The sequence below is a fragment of the Vipera ursinii genome, assembly GCF_947247035.1.
Source record: "Vipera ursinii genome assembly, chromosome: 1".
In the NCBI taxonomy this organism is placed as follows: Eukaryota; Metazoa; Chordata; class Lepidosauria; order Squamata; family Viperidae; genus Vipera; species Vipera ursinii.
This window is the reverse complement of record NC_139512.1, coordinates 2,983,883-3,005,503: the sequence shown is the minus strand read 5'-3', so window position 1 is coordinate 3,005,503 and position 21,621 is coordinate 2,983,883. Positions and strand designations below refer to the sequence as shown.

At 40.8% G+C, this 21,621-nt stretch overlaps 1 protein-coding gene across 3 annotated transcripts in view; it reads left to right on the top strand.

The window, feature by feature from the left end:
- The first annotated feature begins 795 nt into the window (after positions 1-795).
- ARHGAP45 (Rho GTPase activating protein 45) overlaps positions 796-21,621 on the top strand; it is a 64,037-nt gene continuing 43,211 nt past the window's right edge. For all 3 annotated transcript variants that reach the window (XM_083350733.1, XM_083350734.1, XM_083350732.1), the window contains exons 1-2: positions 796-1,052; positions 16,426-16,732. In XM_083350733.1, coding sequence (XP_083206859.1) covers positions 963-1,052; positions 16,426-16,732 — 397 coding nt within the window. In that variant the 5' untranslated portion in view covers positions 796-962. The remainder of the gene's footprint in view (positions 1,053-16,425; positions 16,733-21,621) is intronic.

Below are 21,621 nucleotides of genomic sequence, written 5' to 3'. Positions count from 1 at the left end.
CTTAATTTTGTAATGGATTGGTTTTTCATTAATTGGCTTTTATGATTAACAAACTGTTTACATTTGTGCATTATCCATTTATCTCATGAATAGGATAGGTTGGCCTCCCTGATTGCCACCTGTTTTGGAAATAAAATATAAAATAGCTTTCCCTATTTGTTGCCTGAATTAGTCTCTTTCATTCTGACTAAGTTTCTTTCATTCTGAATAATGGCGCTCAGTCAGACATGGCAGAAGTCTACTGAACAATGAACAAATTAGAAAATTCTCTGTGCCTTATAACTCTGAGACACCTATCTACAGAATCTCACTTGTAGCCTGTTCAGGATGCTGGCTGAAAATTACATCTATTTTTCAATTTAAAAATTAACAAAGAATTCCTGGCCACGAGATGTGCCCAAATAATAGGACAGATGAGAAGAAAAAACTTATGCTAAAATAGCTCCAGGTGGTTTTGCACATTAAAGAGAAAAAGGACTCCATCTCGTTTACAAGCTGGTTGGATAACACCAAAGAGGAATTTAACAAGCCCATGGCTTCCTCTTAGATTTTCAACTACAGTAGTCACACACACACACACACACACAGACAGAAACACCAGCCTTTTCCTGTGCAGTGTTTCTCTCTCTCTCTCTCTCTCTCTCTCTCTCTCTCTCTCTCTCTCTCTCTCTCTCTCTCTCTCTCTCTGTGTGTGTGTGTGTGTGTGTGTATTTCTGGCAACCCCAGCCAGGAAATAAGTTTGTAATCATGTGCTTTGAGCCCAGGCATTTTACACGCAGGCTGTCTATCGAGACTCAGAAGCTCTTCCTTGCTGAGGACATACGCAGAAAACACTTTTGCCAAACCAAGTGTTAGGAAGCCACATCCAGGAACTTGAAAAGAAAAGATGTGCCTTGGACAGCTCAGGCCCTAAGCTGGGGGAGCTACGTTGATCTGGACCCATCATCTTTTTACCGAGCACCATGTTTTCGAGGAAGAAGCGTGAGCTGATGAAAACACCCTCCATCTCCAAGAAATGCCGAGCGGGGAGCCCCGTGCCCCCAGCCTCCTTGGTAAGTAGGGTGCCTGGACCGGTGAAAATATAGATGCTCTTGGTTTACACCTACAGTTTCACAGAAGCAATTTTTAGGGTGCCGAAAGCCGGGCAGGACTGTATTGGTTGAGGCTGCATTTATTTATTTGCCTTGAACTGAACGTCCCAATTGGAAATCAGAAGGGATGGCTGTGCTTTCCTTGAAAGGGCATGTGTTTCAATGCAGAAAGTCTCAGTTTATACATTGTGCTGAGCTATGGTTCATTTAACCACAGTTTAATAAAGAACAGTTGGCTGGGTTGTATAGTTTAGACTGCCTGCTAAAGTATAAATCGTGATTTCTACATTGCAATAGCTCTTTATATATCCGAGGTTGTGTAAAATAGCTGGCTGCACTCCAACCCATAATTTGGTGTTTCAGCACATGTGCATGCGCATTGGAGACCAATAACAAAAACATTGGGAATAAGGCCTGGTGAGGCTTGCAGAGTGGCAAACAACTCCAGCAGTGAAAATGTCAAAGGTATTTTGCAGAAGCAAAATCGGGTAGTGATTTACCAAAAAGAAAGAAAAAGAGACTAAAATTACCGTAACTATGTTTTCTATCTGTTTTATTTATTTATTTACTTGCCTGAGCTTGTCCTTATGAACTTCGGCAGTAGCAGGAGGGTAGCAGGTACAGGGCATATCCAAAAGGAGGAAAAGGTAATATAGGTAGTCCTTGACTTATGACCACAATTGTGCCCCAGATTTTTGTTGCTAAGTGAAACATTTGTTAAGTGAGTTTTGCCCCGTTTTATGACTTTTTGGGCCACAGCTATTAAGTGAATCACTGCTCTTGTTAAGCTAGTAACAGGGTTGTTAAATGAGTCTGGTTCCCCCATTGACTTTGCTTGTCAGAAGGTCACAAAAGGGATCACATGACCCCCGGGACACTACAACCATCATAAACGTGAGTCGGTTGCTGAACATCTGAATTTTGATCACATGACCATGGGGATAGTACAACGGTCATAACTCATTTTTTTTCAGTGCTGTTGAACTTTGAATAGTCACTAAATGAACTTGAGAACTACTTGTAATTAAGATTACTGGAGTTTGTAAAAAATGGAAATGAATCTAGTGATAATTCTGAACATATTTTTCCCCTTTGAACTGAAAGTGGTTTCCGAAGAATTTTGAAGAAGTTTCCCATGGTACATTCAAAGTCACCTTGGGTTTTTTTTTTTTTTTGGCCAAGCGGACTCTTGAAACAATAGCCCAACCTGTTTTACTTGTGCTAGCTGAAGCCACAAAGGAGAAAACACATACAGTGCAGAGAGCGGGGCCCTTTCAAGCAACTCCCTGTTTCAAGGCAAAATAACAGCCTCTCTCCATTGACAGCCAACAACAAATACAATTAGAATGAATGCAGCAAAATCTATTTAGGTAGCCCTCAACTTACAACCACAGTTGGGACCAGAATTTCTGTTGCTAAACAAGGAGTTTATTAAGTGAGCCATGCCTGATTTTTACTACCTGTTTTGCCATGTTTGTTAAGCAAGTCACTGCAGCTGTTAAGTGAATCATTAAGAAAATCTGGCTTCCTCCATTGACTTAAGCTTAGCAGCTCCCAAACATTTCTATACCCCGCACCCCTAGAACGCTGCTGATATATTCTCACACCCCTTACAAAAGTTTGAAATAATGGCAATGAATTATACATATACACTATAATTTTGAAAATCCAAGTTTTTGCAAACCCTGGAATATCGTCTTGCACCCCTGGTTGGGAACCCCTGACTTAGCTTGTCAGAAGTTGGTGGAAAGGTCACAAATGGTGATCACATGGATATCAAGATGTTACAACCATTGTAAGTACAGCTGGTTGCCAAGCACCCACATTTTTATTCTGTATTCCTGGGGATGTTGCAACAGTCATAAGTGCAAGGACTGGTCGTAAGTCACTTCTTTAATTCTGTTGTAATTTTGAATGGTTACTAAATGAATGGTTGTAAGTCAAGGTCTGTCTATAGATTGGATAGGAGTATGTGAGTGTGAACGAAAGTAAAGGGATGTATTTTGTGTGTACAACTTATGACCACCCTGCCTGTCCCCATCCATCATGGATAGCCAAGTATTCCCTTCTGTTTTCCTACTCTGTAGCAAAGAGAAGGTCACAGTCCACCAAATTCTTTGCATGTGGTGAAATCAGGCAGTTTTTAACTACATATAGGAACTCTAGAGTCAAAGCAAAAATGCAAGACTTGTAATTGATGGGATAAAAGGCCTCTCCAGCATCCTGTTTTCCATAGAGGCCAACCAGATGTCCCAATAGAAAACTCTTGTCAATAAAGGAAATGGTACTCAGTGATAGATTTATTGGGTTCTTGATGTTCTCTGAGCTTGTTCCTCTTACTGCAGACATTTTATTATCAGGCTAGGTAACAACATGTGTGGAGAAGAAAAGCAAATTCAAAGAACACTAAGAGCCCAACAATTCAACTCTGAGCCACCTATATTCTCCATTACTGAGAGGTAGAAATTTGGTGAATAGAAAAATGATTTTTGTGGTTGTTAGGTGCAAAGTCGTATTCTCTCTCTCACTTACTTCCACTGATTTATCTAATCCTTCCTTCAAAACAATTGTGACAGTCAGCAACAAGCAACTTAAGTTACATCCCTTCGTTATCTTCTGGTTTGTCTGCAACCTCTCTCCATTCAATTTCTCTGGATGACCCCTGAATTCTAGTACTGTATTAGCAAGTGAGGAAAACCTATCTTAGGATCAATCAATTGTTTATTGCTTTGGTTACTGATCATAACAAATAAGATAAAAACTACATAAAGGTGATCAAAGACTAATAATGTTCTTTAAAATATGAGAAAATCAGTAAGAATATTAAAACATTATTATTGCAGCAGATAAAACAATAGGAAAACATCAGGAACTTTTGCTAAAATCATATTTCTACTTAGCAGCAGTCCTGGTAAAGCTTGCTAATCTCCATAGTGATATTTCTTATCTAAATTCATTAAATATTCAACCTTATGTGAATCAGGCCAAAATCAAGAGGGTCTCCAAAATTGTTCCACGTGCTAAAGTGTAAACAGAGTAGTACAATAAATAATGTATAAATCTTCTATAGTAACCTTGGAAAATGGGCTGATATGCATACAGATAATCCTTGACTTATGACCATAATTCAGCCCAAAATTTCTGTTGCTAAGTGAGACATTTGTTAAGTAATTTTTCCCCCATTTTAAGACCTTTCTTGCCACAGTAGTTAAACTGATCACTGCAGTTCTCAAGTTAGTTACCTGGTTGTTAAGTGAATCTGGCTTCCCCATTGATTTTGCTTGTCAGAAGGTCGCAAAAGGGGATCATATGAACCCAGGACACTGCACTGGTCTCTAAATGAACTGTTGTAAGTCGAGGACTACCTAAATGGGATGTTAAGAAACTGGCTGTCTCTAGTTGCCGATGCCATTTGCTGGAACCATAAACTTGTGTTTCTTGGAGGGATGGCGTTGTAACACACATCAGATAATATTTGACTTACTTTAATTTTTAATTTAATTTAATTTATTAATATTTCTATACCGCCCTTCTCCCGCTATTTCTCTAAAGAAATTATATCAATTTCTTAATTACTGTTATTGTGTGTTGTGACTTCATACATCACACAACAATGATGACTGATACATGTGTTGCAGGTTTTTTTTTTAATCTTCGGCTTTTAAGCTAATATGAATTTATTGTGATGTCTGAGCTGAAGACTCTTAATTTCTGTTTTTTTGTTTTTCTCTGCGGCTTCAAAAATATTTGACTTGGAAAAAAAGTAGATGAGATTAAACCAAAGTAGAGTTGTATAAATCATGTTCTTCTCAGGATTGCCAGACACAAAGAGTGGCACCTTTAATAATTGGAAAGGAGAGGATTTTCCACAGGTTTTAAAAGATACATCTACAAAAAAAATGTCGTTATTTTACTTACTATTAAAGATGAAGATAGATTACTGTATTTTCTCTCTGTCCATCTTAAATGGTTGGACCTTAGAGGATGCTCTTAAAAAAAAGGTGATACAGTCTGGAAGAAGCAACGCATCATAAATATACAGTATGCCATGATTTACTATGAAAATTCAATATCTTTAGATCTGAATTCAGATAACGGGTTATTACCACCTTACAGATATTAATTACCATTTTCAGTGCCGGAATGTTTTATACTTTCCAATTAGCCACTATGTATTTTACATAGATCTGATTTCTAACTAGGCTGACCCACATTGGTCTTTCTTAAGCTGTGCCTTGCAGAAGTGTTGGATTTCAATTTCCACAATGCTTAGCAATACAGCCATTATCTGTGCTGCCTTGGGATTATGGGAGTTGAAGACCAAAAGAATTCCAGGGGACTCCAAATTGAACAGAATGCTTCTAAACAAAATGTTAGCGCTTCGTTGTGATCTCCTTCCATTCTTCACTTTCCCATCTACAATTGTATGTGCGTCTGTGAGCATATGGGTTTTGTATGTGCATTCATGTGCACATAAACACACTCACACTTCTGTTAATGCAAGATAACCCTTCGTGTATCTGCTGAATCAGACTGGCACCTATATAGTGACTGGAGTTATTGGTTTTCATTGTGCTACCAAACGTGTGGTTCGTATTATGTTACTTTGAAAATGGAGTGTCCTATCTTTGGCTGTTGCAAGAATGGCTGGGTGAGTTAAGAGTTGCACATGCTTCCTTTTACGAGAGGGTGTCTCAGTTTGAAAATGTTGATTCTGTCAGTGGTTGGGGTGTAGCCACAAAAATGTTGAAACGTACAATAGGGAGCAGCTTGGAAATCTACATTCTGAAGTAATTGCTTGAAGATAAACTCTGTCGGTGAACTCTAACTATCTTACTTGTCCTTCCAATATTGTAAAATATTGTCTTTTTTATATATAATGGAGAAATAGGGCGGGGTGGAGAACATAAAGCAAAACATTAGCAGCTTCTAATCAAGATGTGTTCTTAAATATACAGTATATAATGTGGACATTGCACCTTTCAACACAGGAATGAGCTGTACACATATGGAACAAGGAAGGCCTCTTCTAAAGAGGTGGATTTTTGAAGGGGTGTCTCTTTTGTGACCAGTAAATGCATTAAAAACTTTATTTTTCCTTCAGAACCACCATTCTGTTGACATATTTAACATTTCATGCAGAAATCTAGTTATTCAGAACTAAACTCAGTGAACCCGACAAAGGGAGCACTTTGTTCAGATTCTAACGCCGTGGATTTCAAACTTGGCGACTTTAAGACTACCGGACTTCAACTTCCAGAATTCTCCAGTCCACACATCTTAAAGTTGCCAAGGCTGAAAAATATTGCTCTGAGGCTAATATTGGCTTATTTGTTTTTTGTACAGTGCAGAAAAGAGGAAGTTGTCAGATCTAACACACTCTGAGACAATTTGTGGTTTCTTTTTCTCCGCCTTTTTAGAGCAAGGAAACTGGTAGTAGGCGTTTTTCCCCTTTTCTGTTCATTTTATTATTATATTTTAAAAAACAATCCTCCTGCAGGTTTGTCAGAACTAAGATGGGCAAGAAAAAACTGCAGTTTCTGTGTCAGAGATGGAGATTTTTTTAAAAAAATTAACAGCTTTGTGGAATATACTACTTAGCAGCGTTTTCAAAACCGCTGTGTTGCCTCCTTTGCAAAAGTGGGTGGGGGTGAGGGGGGGGGGTTGCTGACTTGGCCCCTCCTGATGCTTTGCTATTGGAGGAATGCTTGGCAAGCAGATGAACAGTAAGTCTGCATACAGCCCCTATTTTGCTGAACTACGGAAGAAGGGCTCCAAAGCCGGAGGAAAAATTCTAGATTCTGTCTCCTTTCGAGCTAGTGTCTGGCTGAAGGTAGGTTGATTTTTCAAAGCAGTCCTACATAAGTCCTGTATAAGGCAAAGAGGAAGCAAAACTGAGTCCTGTGGGGTGACTTGGCATAGTTCAGCTCCAATGCTGGCATTTGGGTGGATTTGATCCTTGACATTCCTGCTCCACAGATCTAGGCTGCAAAAAGCCCGGTGGGCACTAGAAGTCAGCCAAGGGGTGGTTATCTTTCTCTTTGTTGCCATCTAGTGGTTGCTTGAGTTGTCACGATCCATATCTGACAGCCTAACTTCCAACAGGAGTCCAATCCTAAAGGTCTCACATGGACTCTTGGTGGCTCTCTTGAAACCAGAGGAACCTTATCAATTTATTTGATTTATATCTACAATGATGATACATCTTTTATTTCAGAAAGCTGCCCTTTAAATTTATTTTATTTAATGATTTATTTTCTTGATTTTACTCCTGAATTTTCCTTTGTAAAGCAAAGTTATAAACATTAACATTTTTTTAATCCCTGTGGAATGCTTTTAGATTTTCCCCCCCCTTTCAGGTTTTCCTTTTTTTCCCCCAAGAAAATATGAAATCCTAGTGAGTATTTATGACAACTGACAAAATTTTGAAACCAAAACAGAATGTAAGAAATGAAGCATTCAAATTAATCCTGAATTGTTTTGAAAAACCCTTTAAAAATCCTCTAACAGTTTAAGACATAAGGAAAGAGATGTGTCTGTACAGATTTTGTAGATACTGAGAGAGTGGGAAATAAATGAATTTTTTGAGGAGACAAGAAAGGTGGAATCTTTGGCAGACCAATTGGCTGCCAACATCAGAGGAATATCAAAGGAATAAAACTATTAATTTGTTTACTAAATTTATATGCCACCCATCCCTCTGTCAAGCCACTCTTATCAGGATCTGTCTTGATAAAATGCATCTTTCTAAGACAGGAGTCCCCAGAGCTGGCAATTTTGTGGAGTTCAACTCCCAGAATTCCTTAGTCAGCCATGCCAGCTGGAGAATTCTGGGAGTTGAAGTCCACAAGTCTTAAAATTGCCAAGTTTGGAGACCTCTGTTCCAAGAGATAACATTCCCCTATCTTGCTGGGTTAAAAAAATTCCATTTTCTTGTAGATTAACAAGTGCCTTAGGTTTAATTTATGCATTTGATGAAGAACAGGACCCATCATGACCTCTCAAATGTGATGCAATAATCAAGCAAATAAAATAAAAAAAATTGAAAGGACATGCTTCAGGCAAAGAATTAAGCCTGTAATGATCTTCCTGTCTTCAGGCTGGTCCCTCCAATTTTCATTAAAAAGGTTAGAAGCAGCATGGGCTGGAAAATTGTCCAAAAGGCCTTTGTCTCAGTGTTACCGTCTTGTGCAGTTGCAGGGCAAATATTAAAAAAAAAAGATGGACACTAGGAAAGATGTCCATGGCACTTAAAATTCATAAAAGTTATTAAATGGTCCCTATATTTGCAATATTAGATGTTCATTCCTTCAGCACACTAGGATACATCTGACTTGTGTTTCTCAAACCTCAGCAGCTTTAAGATGAGTAGACTTCAATTCCCAGAATTCTCCAGTCAGCTAGGGAATTCTGGGAGTTGAAGTCCACTCATCTCAAAGTTGCTGAGGTTGCAAAACACTGTTCTGGACTGTGGGAAGGCAGGTAATTACGGTACTTTATGGACATGACTCATAAAGGGGGCTGTTTTCGTTTCTTTTTGTAGTCCCTCAGCGTTTTTTTTTCCTTTTTTCTATTTTGCCTTCAGCCCAGGAATTGCTTAGTTTAGGCATCACAAAGGAAGGTGGGAGATTAATTAGAATTAAGTGTCTAGCAGGTACTCGGTGCCAGCTAAGACAAACGATGGAAACAATGACCTAACTGAGGTTAGAGCTAGGTTTGTTATCTCACAGCTTGCCAGGATAAATAGGAAGAGCTAGCTTGTTTAAGCAGCTGCTCTCCCAGGTGTTAATTGAAAAACGCAGGTCAGCCACAGGACATCCAATGTGGGAGGCAAACTTGAACTTGATGGGCTTGGAGGTAAAGGCATTGAGGTATTCTGCAGATGCTCAGAGGCAATTTTGGCATGCAATATGTCCAGTACTAAAAGTACATTGGAGTGAGTCTTAATTAAGCTCTTTTGGACATAAGAGGGAATATCTGAAAGCATATACCTTTTTTGCAGAAATACCAAGTGGTATTCCATAAGAAGATTTGCTGTTAAGAGAGACGAAAAACCCTCAAAAATATTAGAAAACAGCATTTTGTTTTCTAGTTTTGTTGTCAGTCAGTAATCTGGATTTTTGCAATCCGGATATGGTAGCTTTAGGCAAAGGGACTGTATGGAAGCAAATGTTTGGGGAAATATGTCTCCATTGAGATGGAATGGGAGAGCAGGGGATTCACATGCCCAACATGGTGGCCCCAGTTGGGTTCACACCTTACAGTAAACCCTCACAACACATTTTCCCAACCTCAGCAATGTTAAGATGGATGGACTTCCAAAATTCTGCACATTCTAAAGTTGCTTAGGTTGGAAAACACTGCTTTATGCAGTGTGTTTGTTTTTCTCTGTATGTATGTGTCGGCCTACCCAAGTAAATCAGACAGAAAACACAAGATGAACTAATTCTACTTTATTGAAAGGCTACATTAAGAGAATCTAAAAATCTAGAGGAGGGGTGTCAAACTGCCGGCCCACAGATTGGATGCGTCATGGTGAAACCACGCCCACCCCATTGCCAGCAATGGGAAAAAAGTCGCAATACGTCACATGACGTTGCGAGTTTGACACCCCGATCTAGAGGCAAAAACACCTCACTGTAACTTTTAACTGCTTGACCTGTTAGGGTGAGGCCTTTCTGTTTCTTCCTGACCATTAAACTATGGGTGCTCCTGGCTCCCTTGTCTGATTGTTTCCATGGCAACATCTCATCCCCCAACATCATCCACACATTCCATTACAGTATACTGTGAATCTAAGTGATTGTAATTTGTAAACAATGGTGCAATGATTTATACCTGGATAATAACCACAATAATAAATTAGATTTGTGATTTACTGCATGCAAATGCAGTCAACTGTAGTTTATTTACAAGTTGTGGCTTAGTTTTGATCCACAACTGTAATTAATGATTCTCACTGATGAAATTGTACCACCTGTTCATATGTATAAGCTTCTATGGGTTCCAGCATCCTGTGGTCTTCACATGTATTGGATTATAATTTCCATTATTCTCAACTACTGTGCTGACTGGGGATGATGGAGGTTGCAGTGCTATACAATACATATGGAGGCTCTGAATAAATTCTTTTATACAATCTCAACCTTGTTAGCAGGAAGTAAATAATAAATTGCAGCCTATTTAACTTGGTTTCTTTGAAGTGCTTTTACCTGGATGTGTATTTCATTAGTTGCTCCAGTCATCAACTGGCTGGCTTACAATTCTACTATGTACAAGCAAGATTAAAATAGCTAAATAGCTAAATAAATAAATAAAATAAATAAATAACCAGACAAATAAACAGTGCTATATTACATAATAGAATATTCCTATGCTAATGAATAATAAAAACCCTTGTAATCATAAACTACACAGGAGGAATCTTGCTCAGTTCCTCTCTCAAAAGTGTGCTGAAAAAAACAGGTTTCAATATCCTTAGCCAAAATGGCAGCACATTACAAATATAACAAAAGAATTATCCTATAACATGCTGCAGTGAAGACGGTGGTTAGTTTTAATGATTAGCTTAATCCAAAATAAAAACCTTTCTCCACGGAACCAGTCCCTGGTGCCGAAAGGTTGGGGACCTCTATAAGGCTACTGCTAAGCTTGTAAGCTTGTAAGCCGCCCTGAGTCTTCGGAGAAGGGCGGGATATAAATGGAATTAAAATTATAATAATAAAAATAATATAGTTGTAAAGATATATATTTATAATCTCTATGGCTTGGTTTTTAGGTGTCATCAGAGCCACTTTCATCAGGGCATCTGTGGGTGGGTTACAAAAGTCAGGATGGGGGCTAGGATATTGCAGTTGTGGTGCATACAGAAAGGGGTGCAGCCTTTTTCTTGACTTTTCTGAATGCCTGCAGAGACCCTGTTTTCCATTTATTTATTTATTTATTTTATTTATTTTATTTTATTTATATACCGCCCTTCTCCCGAAGGACTCAGGGCGGTGAACAGGGCAGATATATAAAAAATACAAAAATACAAAAGTTAAAAGAAAATTAAACATATGCCCAACTAAAAACAGTAAATACATATATTAAAAATGACAATAAAAACCCAACCCATCCCCCATCAGGCCAGGCCGGCTTGTTCAAATAAGAGTGTCTTCAGATCGCGACGGAAGGAGCGAAGGTCTGGCGCCATCCAGAGCTCCACCGGCAACTGATTCCATAGCTCCGGGGCGCCCACAGAGAAGGACCTCCCCCTGGGGGCCACCAGCCAACATTCTCTGACCGGTGGCACCCTGAGGAGGCCCTCTCTGTGGGAACGCACAGGGCGGAGGGAAGTTGATGCCGGCAGCAGGTGCTCCCCAAGGTACTCCGGACCCATGCCATGTAGGGCCTTAAACACCATTACCAGTACCTTGAATCTCACCCGGAAGACAACTGGTAACCAATGCAGCTCACGGAGCAGAGGTGTAACATGGGAGTATGTGTTAAAGCAACCAGTGAGCCTTGCAGGGTAAACCAGACAAAAATCACAAATAGACGAGCTAATTCTACTTTATTGTAAAACTACACAGTTAGTCCTTGACTTATGACCAAAAAATGAGCCCAAATTTTCTATTGTTAAGCGAGACATAACATGTTAAGTGAATTTTGCCACGTCATGACCTTTCTTGCCACAGTAGTTAAGTGAAGCCTTGCAGCTGTTAACTGAGTAACGCAGTTGTTAAGTGAATCTGGCTTCCCCATTGACTTTGTCAGAAGGTCTCAAAAGGTGATCACATGACCCGGGGACCCTGCAAGCCCCATAAATGCGAGCCTGTTGCCAAGCTTCTGAATTTTGATCATGTGACCACGGGGATGCTGCAACGGTTGTTAGTGTGAAAAATGGTCATAAGTCCCTTTTTTCAGTGCTGTTGTAACTTAGAATGGTCACTAAATGAACTATTGTAAGTATCGACAGAATCTTGCTAGTCTGAAAGCACAATCTCTCTTCCCCACCCCCAACCCCCATTTCCTATAGCTTGAGAAAATAGGGAGGGTTTGTTCTGAGCCTCTTCCTCCACCCACTATCCAGTTGTGGGCTACGCTGTCTCTTATTTGACCATTCCCTTGTCAGTGTCTCTGCCCAGTCTCCCAAGGTCTTTCCCACACACCATTACACAACCTGGCAAAATTTTTCCTGGGTTTGTAAGGGGAATTTGGGCAGGGACCTGGAGGCGCTACTTTTCTGTTATGGCTCCAGGCGCCTCCATTTTGGAATTGATTCCCTCTCAAGACCCAAATTAGCGCCCTCATTAGAGGCATTCCAAATATGAAAAATGTTCCCAAAGGCACGGGAGGACTGAGGAGTGATTGTCTCATTTATTATTCATTCTTGTTTTGTCTGTTGTGGTTTTATATGACTATAGTTTGCATTTTCATAGATTTATGAATGCAAGCTGCCGAGAATCTGTGTAGTTTATGACAGCATATCGTTACATTAAATCAGGGTGTCTAACCTTAGTCATTTTAAGACTTGTCGACTTCAACTCCCCGAATTCTGGCTGGCTGGGGAATTCTGGGAGTTGAGGTCCACAGGTCTTAAAGATGCCAAGGTTGGATACCCCTGTATGATATGAATGTTTATGCTCTGGACTTTAAAGTCTGGAAAGAAAAATGCAAGAATAAGAAGTGGGAAAAGAGAAGAGGAGAGAAGAGACCTAACACCAGTTCTTAAAGTTATACTATAGTCAAGTAATGGAAAGTTTCAGCAACACAGCAAGGTGGATTTGGACACATCTTGCCAGTGCATTTGATAAAATGTTCATTTTTCACTGTTACGCAAAGTCACATCATGGCTTATTTCCTTTGGGCTTTGCAGTTGTATGAGGTTAGCATCGGTGGGTCAGTGGTTAACGGTTTGTTTATTTCTTAAATGTCACCACTGAGAGCGACATCAACGTTTTGCATTTGGGCCGACCCAACCACTGGCAGCTTATTCCATAAAATGGCGATGAAGCAAATTGTGTCACATGGTCCAAAGTGTGAAGCCCATCAGGCAGTGATATTGTAGCTTTGCAGAAGGAGTGGAGGGGGAAGGGTATGTGGTTTCTCAGTTGGTGACGAAAATGCCCGTGTCTGCTGTTTACTCACTGCAACACGCTTGAGCAATTGTAGCTGAGTTCTCCACCCATATCTGAGTTGCCAAAAACAATACAATACTGGTATGACATTGTCTCTCTGTGCTGCTGATCCCCCTCCTGCCCCTATTCTTTCTCTCCCTAGTCATTATAGTCCCCTCCCTAATCTTAAAAAACATAGAAACATAGAATCGTAGTGCTGGAAGGGAACTTGAAGGTCTTCTAGTCCAGGGTTTTTCAACCCTTTCACCCATTGTACCACTTTTAGGATATGGCAACATCCGAGTACCACCAGTCGCCTAGCAAGGTGTCAAAAACTTAATGACCAAAAAAGAAAGAAAGAAAGAAAGTGATAGTACAGGTAGTCCTCAACTTACAACAGTTCGCTTAGTGACTGTTCGAAGTTACAATGGCACTGAAAAAAGTGACCCCCCAAGCCACAGCCAAGCAAGACAGCTGCCTTCCTGCCCGGCGGCGCTCTTCCTCCTGTCCAAGGTTTTCATTGTTGTGAGCATTTCTGTTGAGGATTGGCAGCGGGGGTGGAGTGGGGTGGGGTGGGTTTTTATTCCCCCCCCCCATCTGCTGGGTGGTTACAGCAGGTTTGGGTCACTTCACATGACCCTGGGACACTGTGACCGTCATAAATATGAGTCAGTTGCCAAGCATCTGAATGTAAATCACAAGACCCTGGAGATGCTGCAACATTCCAGCTGATCAACACTTCTTCTGGGCTCAGCAGAAGCGCCGGGATCAGCACCGAGCTCCAGCTGGAACCTGGCACTGATCCTGGCGCTTCCGCTGAGCCCTGACAGCCTCGAAGAAGCGCCAATCAGCTGGAAAGCAGCACTGATCCTGGCGCTTCTGCTGAGCCCTGACAGCCCTGCAGCTCCAGCCATCTCTCGCTCAGGCTTGTGCGGTGCTGCCACCGGTTCAGCTCATTCCCCTCCCCCGCTACCACTTTTCTAGGATGGCCACGTGCCACCTGCCAGGTGGCAATGTATCAAAGGTGGTACCCGTACCACTCGTTGAAAAGCCCTGTTCTAGTCCATCCCCCTGCTTAAGGCAGAAGTCCACCCATCTTCACCCAGCTGTCTAGGGATTTCTGGGAGTTGAAGTCCACTCATTTTAATGGGGCTAATGTTGAGAAACACTGATGTCATGTTTGCCTATGTGACCATAATGTCCTAGGCATCATCAAAGCCCCCTGCCTTTAAACAAAACAAAACAATTTAGAATACAGCAATAACAGTATTCTCTTCATGTATACAAAGTCCGGATTTGCACAATGCCCTCAACCACAAACTTGCCAATTACTTTTAGATACTTTGTGCATATTTATTTATTTATTTATTTTAATTCCATTTATATCCCGCCCTTCTCCGAAGACTCAGGGCGGCTTACAAGCTTAGCAGTAGCCTTCATTCTATGTATATCTAGTCCAAGTGATTATTTAATGGTTCTGCACGTCATGAAAACCCACAAATTGCTTAACTAATGAAACATTGCTTCATGTTAAAGGTGAAATGCAAACCAAAGGTTTATAGGAAGGCTGCATTGTCTGCTTTGAAGCACTGCAGCTACATTTCAAAGAGGAGAGCTTTCCCCATTTATGGAGGAGGTTAGCCCCCCTGCAATGTTGAGTAGTAATTCTATCTGCTGTACTGGAAGTTATTTGTTTGTTGCAGTTATCCATTCTTTGGTTTACTTCCCTCCTTCCTCTTTTCCTCATACTAATACAGGCAGTCCTCAACTTACAACCATTCATTTAGTGACCATTTGAAGTTACAACAGCACTGAAAAACGGGACTTATGACTGTTTTTCACACTTATGGCCATTGCACCATCCCTATGGCTATGAGATCAAAATTTAGACACTTGGCAGCCGGCATATATTTATGATATCTGCACTGTCCTGGAGTCATGTGATTACCATTTGAGCCGTGGTGCCACAGTGGTTAGAATGCAGTATTGCAGGCTAATTCTGCCGACTGCCAGCAGTTTGATTCTCACCGGCTGAATTTTTGACTCAGCCTTCCATCCTTCCAAGGTCGGTAAAATGAAGACCCAGATTGTGTGTGGGGGGGGGGGCAATATGCTGACTCTGTAAACTGCTTAGAGAGTTCTGTAAAGCACTATGAAGCGGTATATAAATTTAATGTGCTATTGCTATTGCTTTTTGTAACCTCCCTAGTATAGGGACACGGTGGCTCAGTGGGTTAGGACGCTGAGCTTGTCGATCAGAAGGTCGGCAGTTTGGCGGGTCGCGTAACAGAGTGAGCGCCTGTTACTCGTCCCAGCTTCTGCCAACCTAGCAGTTCGAAAGCACGTAAAAATGCAAATAGAAAAATAGCGACCACTATGGTGGGAAGGTAACAGCGTTCCGTGCACCTTTGGCGTCTAGTCATGCCGGTCACATGACCACGGAGACGTCCTTGGACAAGCGCTGGCTCTTCGGCTTTGAAACAAAGATGAGCACCAGCCCCTAGAGTCGAAAATGACTAGCACGCATGTGCGGGGGAAACTTTACCTTTACCTTTACCTTTACCTTAACCTCCCTAGCCAGCTTCTGACAAGCAAAGTCAATGGGGGAAATCATATTCATTTAAAGATGCCATGATTCACTTAAGAACTGCAGTGCTTTGCTTACCAACTATAGCAAAAAGGTCATAAAATGAGGCGCAACTTACTTAACAACTGCCTCACTTAGCAACAGAAATTTTGGGCTCAGTTGAGGTTGTAAGTCAAAAACTACATGTAAATTTGCAACAAAATAGTCATGATGTAACTCTGGTATAGTTGCATAATGATTGCCTTTGTTGCTTTATTGATATGTACACATATAGCCTTCCACATCAATAAAATGCAGTTTACCAAATACATATTTGCAATCCCTGCTTGGCTGCATTTTCAAAGAGAACCTTGATGCAATCCTTAATGATATGCCAGGTATGAAAGACCAGGACCACACATGAAGATCCAATTAAACTGTTTTATTGCTAGTTGCCTCTGCACAGACGTTTTTTCAACTAGCAGCTCCAGCCTGGAGTTAGATAAGAGTCCATGGAATTCAAGGGAGGTTGGACTTGATCTGCTTCTGGCTACGTAGGGATTCTAGGCTGATTCCTCTTTTAACTCCACCCCTAGGTTCTACCATTCCTTCTCGTATACCACTTTAACTCTCTCAATAATCAAAATGGCTTTGATTCTTCTCCCAGGAGCTTCCACGCCGAGATGGCCTGGATGCATCAACTTCCAGCCTGGTGGATTTTTCTTCATCGGCCAGCGCAGCTACCCTGAAGCGACCCACAAGTCTCAGCCGCCATGCCAGTGCAGCAGGATTCCCTCTGTCCCCTGCTATTCCCAGAGGTCTTGCTAAAGCTCACAAGCCCCACAGTACCTATAGTCCCAATGAAATCAGTGAAGGGAGCCTAGCAGAACCAGAGGACATTTCACAACTGCTTGCTGATGTGGCTTGTTTTGCAGAGCGCCTGGAGAAGCTGAAGGATGTTGTATTGCAGGAGGGTGAGTAATATTGCACGCGCATGTACAAATACCATGAGTTAGGGACCAAGCTCATGACTTTGAGGGTCTGAGAGCTGCTGCTATAACTTTTAGTTAATTTGTACTTTGCTTCCTCCCAACATGTGCATTTTGTTGCCAATGCACCCAACATCCTTGCCCAAATTGGTGTCTTCCAGATGTGGCATTTCACTCCCAGAATTTCCAGCAATGGTAACAGAAAGTCCCTATATTTTTATGTATTTGTATCCTGCCTTCATTATTTTTATAAATAACTCAAGGCAGTGGATATACCTAAATACTCTTTCCTATTTTCCCTATAACAACAACTGTGTGAAGTGAGTTGGGCTAGTTGTCACCTAGCCATCTTTCATGCCTAAGGCAGGACTAGAACTCACAATTTCCTGGCTTCTAGCCTGTTGCCTTAACCACTAGACAACACTGGCGCTCATGCGGGGTAGCAGGTTTGGAAAACCTAGTTTACAGTGATTAAATTCTGTAAAAATAATAACCATACTTACATAAAACAAAGTTCTTTGAGATTTTCAAACATTTTTAAGAACATAAAGTGGTCCTGAGACCAAAATGTTTGAGAACCGCTTAGTAAACCATGATTAAATATAAGGGCATTGTGTAAACATAGGTAAAAAAATTGTGATACACTGATATGCTTAGATTACACAAAGGTTGGAGGGGCTGTAGTGTTTCTTCAATACATGGTAATTTGGAAATAGTGGGATGAGAAATTAATGGACTGGAGAGACTGAAATTGTGGAAAATTTTATTGATGCATCATATTCTGTACAAAATGGAGAGTTTAAACAAGCGTGCACAAGGATATAGTTCCATAGACTTATCTATAATAATTGCAATAACCTGGCTGGTATTCTGTAAAGATCCCTACGTTGCAAGGGGCATTTGAAAAGTTCGCCCCTTGCCCAAACTATTTCTAAGGCACTTTACATACTGCTTTTACAAGCAGTCTAATTCAATGAATGCAGAGCTTCTACCTTATAAAAATTCTGCCTTTCATAATGGGGTGGAAGACCTGGGAATATCGTTTCACGAGAAAAGCCTTTACGATGGATGACATCAGCTGATTTCACAATGGTTTGCTTAGCCAGGCTCCCAAATCAGTTGTCATGTCAAAGAAGGCAGAAGGATGGGAAAATGCCATTTCCTGCCATTTCTGCCTTTTCATTTGTCTGCTTTTCCTGTTTACAGGACGCTGTGACAGCTGGCAGCGCCCTGATAAATCTTCCAGGGGTGCACCAGTGCACAGGCTTGGGTTGTTCTGTCCTTCTCTCCTTAGACTTTGTGGAGACAAAGTTTAGACTGAAACGATAGCCAAACACTGCCAAAGGGAAGGGAGTGGCAAGGAGCAGAGCCACCCATTAGGCTAATAACCGTGGATTAAATTAACCATAGCCAACTGTATTGTGCAAACCAGCTGTAGGCCTTAGTCTAATATTCAATTACCCAGTTTTGGGTGCTTCAGAATACCCTCTTTGCATTCAACTCAGACATATACTTCCTCAAAGTTGTATGGATGGAGGAGAGCAACGTGCTTTTGCAAGTTTAAAGCAGAAGCAGGATGTATTGTAAAACCCTCCCCTCTTTACCCTATCATCCCTCGAGCACTTTTTAAGAATTCCATTTTTAGAAATATGTTTTGTTTCTTACAATGAGGGGAGGAGAGGAAAGGAATGGAGGTGGTCGAATAGAGGGAGAGGGAGGGAGGGAGGGAGGGAGGGAGGAAGGAAGGAAGGAAGGAAGGAAGGAAGGAAGGAAGGAAGGAAGGAAGGAAGGAAGGAAGGAAGGAAGGAAGGAAGGAAGGAAGGTCTTACAATTTCCACCCACCTCAGCCTGTAAGGCCACCATCAGGATGTTGTGGGAGGTTCACTCCAAAATATTGGGTGGACACAGAACAAAGTATGGGTAGTCCTCAACTTATGATCACAATTGGGACCAGAATTTCTGTTACAAAGCAAGGTGCTTGTTAAGTGAGTAATGCCTGATTTTGTGACTTTTTTCGTAAAACGAATCACTGTAGTTGTGAAGTGAAACATGTGGTCATTAAGTGAATCCAGCTTCCACCATCTGACTCTGATCCTTGGAAGCTGGCTAGGAATGTGGCTAATGGCGATCGCATGACTTTAGGACATTGCAGCCTTTGTAAATATATGCCCGAATTTTGGTCCTCTGAGCTTGGGAAAGCTGTGATAGTCATAAGTGGAAGGATGGATTGTAAGTCATCGGTGCTGTTTTTTCAATGCTGTTGTCGCTTCAAGCAGTCACTAAACGAATGATTGTAAGTCGAGGACTACCTGTACTTGTTTCTGATTTGGAACTGAGATTTCTAAGGCTGCTTAACATCTCCCAACCTGGGCATGCCCTCCAATGTGTGGCGTTCTACTTCCAGAACCTTCTGGCGACTGTCCTTTGATGAGGGCTGATAAAATTAAAAAGAGAAGATTTTTCATTTTTTTTCTTCTCTATCCCTGTCACTACTGGTTTATTTACCACCTCCTTGAAGAAGAATTCTGGGAAGCTTTCATGATCTTTTGTGGCTTTGAGTTGGTCTTGTTACTTCCATGGACATGTTATCATTTGTCAACAGGACCACCTGGACTTTTTCTGGCATGATAAATGTGCTGGATTCATATGTTGCACTAAGCCTGGGCTGAACAAACTTAAGAGAAGGGATGCAATTGTCCAAATTCCCTGGTGTCAATTGTCCAAATTCCCATCCGAAAGAGTATATGGTATGCCTTAATCAAAGTTACTATAATTTTCAAACACCAGCCCCTTCCTTCTTGTAACTTTATTTTGTCTCAAAGAGTCCTTGAAAAGATGGACTGAGATACAGGTAGTCCTCAACTTACAACAGTTCATTTAGTAACCATTCCAAGTTACAACGGCACTGAAAAAAGTGACTTATGACCATTTTTCACGTGACTGTTGCAGCATCTCCATGGTCACATGATCAAAATTCAGATGCTTGGCAACTGACTCATATTTATGACGGTTTTATTTATTTATTTATTTTAATTCCTTTTTCTATCCCGCCCTTCTCCAAAGACTCAGGGCGGCTTACAAGCTTAGCAGTAGCCTTCATTCTATGTATATGCCTGCTTATTAGGGCTTTCACACACACCCCAAGCGGCATTATTACAAAGTCAGCTTATTGCCCCCAACAATCTGGGTCCTCATTTTACCTACCTCGGAAGGATGGAAGGCTGAGTCAACCTTGAGCCTGGTGGGACTCGAACCTGCACTAATTGCAGGCAGCTGAGCTGGTGTTACTTAAGGAGGCATTAGCCCACTGCTCCACCAAGGTTGCCGTATCCCGAGGTCATGTGATCACCTTTTGCAATCTTCTTACAAGCAAAGTTAATGGGGAAGCCAGATTCACTTAACAACCGTGTTACTAACTCAACAACTGTAGCGTTTCACTTAACAACTGTGGCAAGAAAGGTTGTAAAATGGGGCAAAATTCAGTTAAAAATGTTTCGCTTAGCAGCAGACGTTCTGGGCTCAATTGTGTTTGCAAGTTGAGGATCACCGGCATTAATAACCAACGTCTCGGAAAAGATGCAAATTTTAATGGATAAACTTTTAGAAGACAATGAGAAAAAAATTTGTAACAATGTAGCTGACATAAGCCTAACAGAGTTTGAAAGTATGGAAGATAACAAAATTGAGATTACTAAAATAGGAATTCAAAATACAAATTACGAAGAGCTTCTGGACATGGAACAACTAAGACAAAAAAAAAATCCTAGACAATGTTTCTTCAAGGGATTTACAAGTAGGCTGTTTAAAGCTTTGAAGTATCTTTTAAATGGCAAAAAGTCAAGAAAGATCAAACCTTGCAATGTCATTGGAATGATGCAAAGATTTTATAGTGGAAAAAGAAGGAATATAAAGTTGGACTATTTGACCAAGGTGAAACTTATTTGTTTGATATTTCTGGTGACTCCCACCGGACTTTTTGCTGAACTGGGATAGAATAGTAGACAATTTCTGGATTGGTTATAGATAAAAGTGATGCAATCAGGATTTTCTTTTTAATTTGTAAATTTAAAAGAGGATGAAAGGTTACTATATTAGCTTATGCTTGGTGTGATGAAGGGTGGAAGCCATTTTTTATTATTGTATTTGTTGTCTTTTATCTTCTACTTTGTTCTTTTTCTTCTTTTTCTGCATTCTTCTAAACTTTTATTTTTTTCTCCTTCTCGTTCATTTTTTAATTAATTTTTATTTATGATTGTAATGGAGTCTACCAGTTAGGCTCATAAACTGTGTTGGTGGTAAAAACAGGTCATCACGTGAAGGACTTTATTTTAGAACAATATTGTGGTGGTCATTAAGTGAATCACCCTGGTCATTAAATGAATCCACCATTGTTAAGAGAACGTTGTGGCCATTAAGTGAGTCCATTTTCCATAATGGGCTTTTTTTTTGCTGGAAACCAGAAGTAAACACTAGTTTCCAGCAAAAAAACATCATCAGTTGGAGTCACAGGGCCATGGGGCACTGCAAAGAGCCATAAATGAGGGCCAGTTGCTGAGGGCCCCAAACAAGATCATGTGACCATGGGGCTGGGTGGCCATTAGAACTTTGAACTGGGTCAGGGGTAGGCAACCTTGGCTCTTTTATGATTCATGGACTTCAACTGCCAGAATTCCTGAGCCAGCATGGTTAAAGTCCATGAGTCATAAAAGAGCCAAGGTTGCCTACCCTTGAACTGGGCCATAAGTACCATTTTTTGGGGGGCGGGTGTTTCATAACTTCAAACAATCACTAAGCAACCGGTCATATGTCGAGAACTACCTATACTATGTTTATTAAAAAAACATCAATAAAAATTACAATGCCTTGGTAAGGCC